This window comes from Harpia harpyja, chromosome 18 (genome assembly GCF_026419915.1).
Source record: "Harpia harpyja isolate bHarHar1 chromosome 18, bHarHar1 primary haplotype, whole genome shotgun sequence".
Taxonomy (NCBI): Eukaryota; Metazoa; Chordata; class Aves; order Accipitriformes; family Accipitridae; genus Harpia; species Harpia harpyja.
Window position 1 is genome coordinate 18,761,789 of NC_068957.1, and position 8,673 is coordinate 18,770,461.

Sequence of the window (8,673 nt, forward strand, 5' to 3'; positions counted from 1 at the left end):
GCAAAGTCTCATCTCATGCACAACCCTGTAATGTGTAAAAAAGCTTCAGGAGTAAGAAGGGCTGACACTATTCTCACTAACAAAGTACTCCACATTTATTATGCAAATATAGCCCTGGGACACCTGCATTTACAGCAGGTATTAAAATTACATCATATATCTTACAGGATGTGGGCTACATGAGCATATCACCATAATGAGCTACTCTCATATGAAACCCGATTACATTGTTCTTGAGTGGTTAACTAACTCAAAAACATACAGGCTTCCGTCAGGACTGAAGTATACCCAGTGCCAGTATCACTGCAGAAATATGCAGGAAATCGTATCCCATCCTTTCCAGACAAATTACTGTTTCATTGTGTATGAAAAAAAAAAACAAAAAACCCAACAACCAACCACAGCCTGTTTCTACTATGGCTAGATCCAAATTAAATATTCCCATTAAGAGCAATAACACCTGCAATCACCAAAAGAAAATTCAGGTGGTGGTGGTTCAGAGCAAAAAACACTTCCTATTTTAATCTACAACACAAGAGGCTAAAGAAGGCCATACAGCCTATACATTAACTGGTAAATACTACCTCCTTACCACTGTGCCTGGGCCCTTTTTAAAAGCATATTTCACAGACCATAACCATCACTCACTGCTCTACAGCAGTGCCAAACCACCTCATACATGTACCAGCTCCTCCTGCTGTATCTAAAACTGCCTCTTTACTTTGTGATAACAGAGAAAGTTTTTATACGAGCTCAAAGAGCATACCAGCATCTCCTGGAAGCAGAATATCAGCATCAACTGTTTTTCTTGGGATTCTCAGTATATACACCTTCTGGTACACTATCACCACAGGAATCAAAGCCTTGCACGTCTAAGTCATTACTGACTCATTAACAGCAGATACAAATGCCTTTGCCCCAGTGTTTTGAAATACACATATGTCCCAAAACCTATACGCAGGCAATTTCAAACGTAAAGTTAATGTCATTGAAACTTGTAATCATAGCACAAAATGGAATATGTAAGTTTGATTTTAAAAAAACAAGCTTTCAAGCAAGTATAGCACAAGTATGGCAAATTCTTTTTGTGTAGGATTATTACACAGTTCTAAATCATGCAAAATAATTCCTCGGAAAGGCAGGAATCTTTTGTTCTGCATTGCTTAATAAATTATTTAAAAGAGCATTTTAGTGAATAAGGCCACTATAAATACTCAACATCAAAGAAAATAATGTAAAGACAAAAAAATATTTCTTTAGGAAATGTAAGGTTTTGCAATGAATAGTGAACTTTATTGTGTTGTGAAAAATAAATTTAAAAAAATCTGACGAAAACGCTGTCCTGGTTTGGAACATAAGACATAACATAGTTAGAACTGGAAAGACAAAGTTAGGGGAAAAAAGAACATAAAAAAACCAAAACAAAAAAAGTCTGTAAAATCTAGCGTTAAACACAAACTTTCAAAATCAAGAAACCAAAAAGTTTTTAAAAAAATAATAGAAAGGATGAATTGTTTTGATTTGGCCTCTCAAGCTGCTAAAAAAGTAAATGACAGGAAAGTGCCCACTATGTTTCATAAAACTAGTAAATAAGGAGCAGGTTTTTTCCTCTTTCAGGGAGGCCAAGAGCATACCCTTCACCTGGCTATCCCACCAGCACCAGCCTACCCCGCAGACGTACGTTTGAGAAGATACACAGATTTATCTACAAATACACAGAAAAACTACTTACTGGAGAGATACCCAGCGCACACACACACCAGCTACTTATCGTATGTACTCCTACAACCCCGAGTGTAGGTAACACCGCATAGCGACCTGCGGGGGATGCGGAGCCCATCGGAGAGGGGGGCAGAACCACCTGTGCATGCACCCCCCCCCCACCTCGGGCATGCACCCCCAGAGGGGAACACCCTGCACGCACCCCCGCAGCGGGGCACCGTGTACCCCCCTCCAGACATGCACCCCCCTCTTCCCCGCATGCCCCCCCCAGCTGCCCCGCTGGGTTGGAGCAGCCCCCCCACCGTGGCCAGCCCCAGCCGGGGGGTCCGCATGCAACCTTCCCCCCCCCCCCCCCCCGGCACCGGCGGTGCCCCGGCTCCGCGTCTCCATGGCGATGGCTCCCCGCTCCGCCGCCCCGGCACGCCTGGGCCAGGGCCGGGGCCGGGGCCGCCTGCAGCGCCGAGCACCCGCCCGGCCCGCGGCAGGGGAGCCGGCTCCCCCGGTGGAGCGGGCGGGGGGGGGGGGGCACTTACTTTCGCCGGTGCCGCATTGAGCCGCTCCCCCCCTCCCCGTGCCGGGGTGCCGGTGCAGCACGCCGGGCACCGATTCCCCACCCGTGCCCGGGGTCCCCCGAGCTACGGACTTTCACCGGAGCGGTGCCCCCCCACCCCTCCCAGCCCGATAAGGTCGGGCTGTCCGCGGTCGGGCCGGGGACCATGCTGTTTATCGGAGCGGCTGCGCCTGCCTTACCCTTGGAAGCATCTTTCTCTTCTTTGGGCTTGATCACCTTCCCGCTCATAGACCCCAGCTTGGGTGGGAAAATCCCCGGGAGCGTCGCGGATTCCGGCTGGACCCAAAGAAACCTCGGGCGGGGGACAGCCTGCGTGCGTGTGGGGGGATCCTCTACGCCGAAAAGGCAGGAATAACACCAACAGAAGGGGAGAGGGGGGGGGAGGAAGGATGAAAAAAAAATCCGGAGCCGGCGAGCTGCCCGCTCCCCGCCGCGGTGCCTCGGAGCCCGGCGGCGCCGCCGCGGTGCCTGCGGGAGCGGAGCGGGGCGGTGAGCGGGGGGCTCCGGCAGCCGCAGCACCGAGCCCCTGCGCCGCTCGCCGTGCCGGAGACAAAAGCGATTTTCCCTGTGTCTGCCTGGTCCCGGCCCCCTCCCTCCCTCCTCCCGCCTTCCCGGCTCTGCCTCCCCTCCCCAGGGCCAGGGAAGCGCAGCCGGTCCTGGAAGTCCCACCGACCGGGGGGAGGGGTACTGTGAGTTGGGGGGGGGGGGGGGGGGGGAAGCGCTTTGGTTGTTTGCTTGGGTGTGTTGGGTTTGGGTTTTTTCTTTTCGCATCCTCCCCTAATAATAATGGGATGGAGCAGCAGAGCTGCAGCCGCGGATGGGAGGAGGAGGACGCGAGTCCCCGGCACTGCAGAAGAGGCGGCAGGTTTACGCTCGCCGGCAGCAAGGAGGGCTGGAGCCAGAGCTGCCCCCTCCAGCCCCCCCCCGGGCCGGAGCATCCCCTTCCCCATCACCCAGCCCTGGCTCCCACGAAGCGGTACCGAGGAGGGCAAGGCGCATTCCCGCTGCCCTCCAGCCCCGGGACGGTGCCCAAGCGCCCGGCCTGGGGGTGGCACAGACCCGGCCTGCCCTCCCTTTGGGGAGCCGCTCCCACGCCCCCCGTCCCACAAAAGGGACGCTCCGGTCCCGGGGCTGTAGCCCCCAGCATCGCCCGGTCCCGAGCCCGGCAGCCTGTTGCTGCCGTCGCGGGAGTGCGAAGAGCCGGGGGACACTGGGGGGGGGGGGGGGGACACGACGACAAGGGGGGCATCGGGCTCCCTTTAACCGGGGGACACGCAGAGCCTGCGCCGTTCCTCTCCCAGCCAGCTCTGCCCCGGGGTGTGGGACGGGACTCACCCCTCTCCCTGCCTGTCCCCCCCCCCCCCCATCCGCCCTCACGGAGGAGGAAGGGACCCCCCCAAGAGCAGCAGAACCTCCTCTCACCTGTACGACAAAACCTCTTCCCCCCCTCTCCCCGTCCTCCTCGGAGGGGGGAAAACTTCCTACGCCCGGGGCCGCCGCCGGGGGGGGGGGGGGGGGCGCGGTTCGCGGCCACCCACCCGCTGCCCCCCGCGGGCGGACGGGGGAAACCCGATGCAGCCGGCACCCCTTAGAGCCTGGCCCTGCTCGGTAGCGCCCAAAATAAGGTGCTGGGAAGGGCGAGCCGCCAAGTGCCTGGGGGAGCCCCTCGGTGCGGCAGCCAGGCTCCCCCACCCCCCAGGTGGCCTGTTTTTGGGGGGGGGGGGGGGGAGATACGATGGGCTTCTCCAAGACCAGCAGGGAACAAGGCAGGGCTGGGCAACCCCCAGGGGAAGGCATTATGCTCAGGGCACGGCCCTCCCCGTGGCCTCTGGGCACTCCTCCACTTTTCCTGACACACACCCCCCCCCCGCCCCAGTCTGCAAGTGTAGTCCCCGCACCGGGTGCTGGGGGTCTCCGGGAGAGGCAGCAGCCGCCGAGGCTGCGCGGCCGCTATTTTTAGCGGAGCCGAATTCCTCCCCCTTCACCCTCCCGTTGCTCCAGCCCAGCGCCGGGGACAGCTGAAGGCAGATCGGCTTACCGTGGTCAGCGGGGTCCCAGCCTTGCTCCTACCCCAAGCAAAAGGTGGCCGGGCTGCCAGGAGACAGGACATCACCTGGCTAAACAGGGTAATGAGCCACAGCTGGCCCCCAGCGTGGGGTAAAGTCCCATTCCCACCTCACACAGGTGGCAGGAGATCAGGTGTGACTAGGAAAATCGGGGCTGTTTAAGCTAAGTCTGAAGAACCAGGGTCAAAGCTGCCACTTGGAAGACCTTTATGCTTGCACTTCTTAAATGACTTTCCCCTAAGAAATGCATGAAGCACAAAACTGAACCTCAAGTCCTCAGGCAGAGCTCCTCCAGACCTCCATGTATCTATCTGCACCATGAGCAACCTCTGCTCTGTTTCTAGAACCAAGGAATTGTCCTGGCAGGGTCAGCTTTGTTCACAGAGATTCAGTAAGCCCTCTGATGATAGTGGACTTAGGGTCCTCTCAATATAAGGCTGTTTTACTTGAGCCTTTTCTGTGATTTTTTTTTTTTTTTAACACTTCAGAGACCTGCCAGGAGGATCAAAAACTCGGGCTTTCTCTTGGCTGTTTCTCTCCAGTTGAACTTGGACCACTGAAAGCAGAGAGCTGGAAGTGGAGGAGTGGGGAAGGAGAGATTCTGCAGTTCAGCTGAGCCAGTGTTGTCAGAAGTAGCCAGTGAGCCCCCGCAAGGAGATTTCAGCTGTCCAACACAACTCACCTAGACCCTGATTTTCAAAGGCACTTGTAGTGACTTTGATGAGAATTACAAACAATTCCCACTTCTGGTCCAAGGTCTTTGCAGCACCAGAGGCCGCTGATCGCTGATAAACGCTGTGCTTAATACTGACAGTGAACTTGCCTTACGTGAGCCATTCTCACCTTTGCCAAGAGATCTGTTAAATTTTACAGGAGCAGTTATTACATTGACCAAATGAGGCCTCTACACTCAAACCAAACATTGGAAGGAGGCAGCGGCTCAGCATGTTGCAGCGGAACTGTACCTACTGGTGGGCAGAGAGCGCTTACCCTGCTGTTTTGAAATGAGTTAGTTTTCCCCCTTACTAGTTTGCAAGGCTTAGAAGTGTCAGTTAAAACAGTAATAAAATATGGTGTTACGCATGCAAAATATAAGGAGATTTGCATGAAGGCTTATTGCAGTCTGGGTACAGCTTGCACAGCCTTTACTTTTAAAGCTACCTTGACGGCTCAAATATTCTGTTGGGGAGGGTGTTTGGGGTTGGGGCACTGACTTATGTCTTCAGATTCCCTCATTAGTTCCTTGCTTTGATGTGAGCATCTCTGGATTTGGGGTAAATCACGTAAGGTCTGGCTTCACAATGGAGTTTTGTTGACTAACTCACAAATATTTAAACATGGATCTGAGCCTTAGTATCTCTGTACCTCACTTTCCCAACTGTAGGAGGGAAAAGGGTCACCTCATTGCTTTACAGCTGTAGCAATGGAAGCAGAGAAGCACTTGGATGCTGTGGTGACAGAACTGATACGCAACAAGCTACATACCACAGCCAGGCTTATGCAGAAACGTACCTATATGTGGCCCCAACACGGAGCTTATACCTCTCACTGACGGCGTTCTCTGAGCATCTGAATTAGAAACAATTTCTGCACCTCCAGATAGAGCAGATACCCAGAGGAAGAAGATTTAGTGAAGTTTAATACAAAGAAATCTGATGTGTCCTGTACAAATGCTGTTTAGGTGTTCCCTGTTCGCCTGAGTGGCTAAATGCAAGCCTCTCTTTGGTGGGGGGAGCAAAATTTAAAGTCAACTATAGTAAATTGCTCTAATTACACACCTCTCATGCTCCTCCCAAGACTGTGATGGAGTCATCTAAACCGAGTGGCAACAAGCCAGCAAGGCAGCAGGAACAGTTGAAGCATCATCTACACCCTTTTATGGTTGCTGAACTCTCCTGCCCAGAGGGACAAACCCGATTGCCCCAAGCACGGCGAGGTCTCACAAGCTCCAAGTGTGAAGTGAAACATGAGGCTTTTGCAGCAGAGAGACACACGCAGCAGGTCATCTTTGGGCTCTCCGAATACTTGCAGCTCAGGGTCGCTCTCTGGAAACATGGCAGAGCTGACGTGCTGCACGGAGCTGTGCCTCTGCTGAGGGTATTTATTCCCCCAGAAACATCTCCCAAAAGGTTCTGGCTTGGCACAGGCTTGGCTAAGTCGGGTATCATTTACAATCTGAAACTGTAAACTGTAAGTGCCTTTATACAATGTAACTATTGCTGCTTGATGTCCAATAGCTGTACGGTTTGTCCATAAAACACATACTCAAGTCACGAACATGCTTTTCCTACCCTCATAAAATATCTAGAGAGACATATATCCCCCGAGGAATTCTGGAACTCGCATAGAAATGGTAGCGGCATTGCTCCTCAGTGTACTTTTTCCTTGGTTCTTTGGCTTATTCTCAAGTTGAAATTTTCTCTTTTCTGCAGGCAGTGGTTTGTAAAATGTCCAGATTCTGCTCTTTTATGTAGCGGGAATTTTACATTATGCCTTTAAAACAGTCCAGCAAGTTTAAATTAGCTTTGTCATGATGGTTCCTGGTATGTTCCCAGTTAAATCTGAAGTAAAACTCTCCCTACATTCAGGTGGAGCAGGATTAGGCTTTAAATTTAAGATTCCAGACACGATGAAGTCTCACTAATACAAGTACTTATTCCTCATTTCAAATTATCTTTTTATATTCATACTGGCATCTAGAGGTATCTATTGCATTATGATAAAATAAGTAAATGATTAAATGGGCATGTGTATAGTTTTGTTCCACTGTTTTATAATGATGCCTATAAAATGAGTCCAAATAAATCCATCACACATCTCTTTATTGCCTGGCCTGCCACTGTTTTAATTGGAGTGCTAGGGCAAATTTCTTTACTACCAGTTGTGTGTTTTAACAAAAACCACAAAGACTTACAGATGACATAAATACTAAATACAGGCCCAAAGCACAGCCTATTCTCTAGCAGGCACATCCTTGTTCTAATGGATGTTTAATTTGGTCCCCATCTTATTTTTACCATTCCTATTCCTACGCAGTCTGAAGCGCTACACAGAGGATCTTTTTTTGGCAGACAGCTTGCTGTGCAGAATCTTCCTCTTTTTGATTGCCAAAACCCAAGTGCTATATGCAAATGGAGTTCCAGCTAATGGAAAGTATGGAGATTGCAGTTTAATTTCTCTAAATAATTCAGTCTGATCAACAGAGAAGCACTAAGCAGACGCTAATGGTAAAGGATAATGATCATGTTCACATGGTGTGGTGGGTTGACCCTGGCTGGATGCCAGGTGCCCACCAAACCCACTCTATCACTCCCCTCCTCAGCTGGACAGGGGACAGAAAATATAACAAAAGGCTCATGGGTCGAGATAAGGACAGGGAGAGATCACTCACCAATTACCGTCATGGGCAAAACAGACTCAATTTGGGAAAAAAAAAATTAATTTAGTTTATTACCAGTCAAATCAGAGTAGGATAGTGAGAAATAAAAACTAAGTGTTGAAAACCCCTTCCCCCCACCCCTCCCTTCTTCCCAGGCTTAACTTTACTCCCAATTTTCTCTCCCTCCTCCCCTCCAGCGGCACAGGGGGATGGGGAATGGGCGTTGCAGTCAGTTCCTCACACGTTGTCTCTGCTGCTCCTTCCTCTTCAGGAGGAGGACTCCTCACTCTTCCTCTGCTCCAGCATGGGGTCCCTCCGATGGGAGTCAGTCCTACACAAACTGCTCCAGCATGGGTCCCTTCCACGGGCTGCAGTCCTTCAGGCACAGACTGCTCCAGCGTGGGTCCCCCATGGGTTCACAAGTCCTGCCAGAAAACCTGCTCCAGCGTGGGCTCCTCTCTCCACGGGGCCACAGGTCCTGCCAGGAGCCTGCCCCGGCGCAGGCTTCCCACGGGGTCACAGCCTCCTTCGGGCATCCCCCTGCTCCGGCGTGGGGTCCTCCCCGGGCTGCAGGTGGAGATCTGCTCCCCCGTGGACCTCCCTGGGCTGCAGGGGGACAGCCTGCCTCACCGTGGTCTTCCCCACGGGCTGCAGGGGAATCTCTGCTCCGGCGCCTGGAGCATCTCCTCCTCCTCCTTCTTCACCGACCTGAGTGTCCACAGAGCTGTTTCTCTCTCATATTCTCACTCCTCTGTTTGGCTGTGGTTTTTTTCACCTTCTTAAATCTGTTCTCCCAGAGGCACTACCGCTGTCGCTGATGGGCTCGGCCTTGGCCAGCGGCGGGTCCGTCTCGGAGCCGGCTGGCATGGGCTCTGTCAGACATGGGGGAAGCTTCTAGCAGCTTCTCACAGAAGCCCCTCCTGTAGCCCCCCTGC

At 52.4% G+C, this 8,673-nt stretch overlaps 1 protein-coding gene and 1 long non-coding RNA gene across 4 annotated transcripts in view; one reads left to right on the forward strand and one right to left on the reverse strand.

The window, feature by feature from the left end:
* The window catches only part of FGF13 (fibroblast growth factor 13), a 266,520-nt gene extending 263,625 nt beyond the window's left edge, over positions 1 to 2,895 (reverse strand). Inside the window, exon 1 of one of the 3 annotated variants that reach the window (XM_052813808.1) lies at positions 2,473 to 2,895. In XM_052813808.1, the coding sequence (XP_052669768.1) occupies positions 2,473 to 2,521 (49 nt within the window). In that variant the 5' untranslated portion in view covers positions 2,522 to 2,895. The remainder of the gene's footprint in view (positions 1 to 2,472) is intronic. The other 2 variants (XM_052813805.1, XM_052813807.1) reach the window with 2 other exon arrangements.
* A 1,975-nt stretch (positions 2,896 to 4,870) lies between these two features.
* On the forward strand, positions 4,871 to 7,183 carry LOC128153896 (uncharacterized). The gene is made up of 2 exons (XR_008239140.1): positions 4,871 to 5,330; positions 6,157 to 7,183. It is a non-coding gene; the product is annotated as an uncharacterized LOC128153896 (long non-coding RNA).
* The last annotated feature ends 1,490 nt before the right edge of the window (positions 7,184 to 8,673 follow it).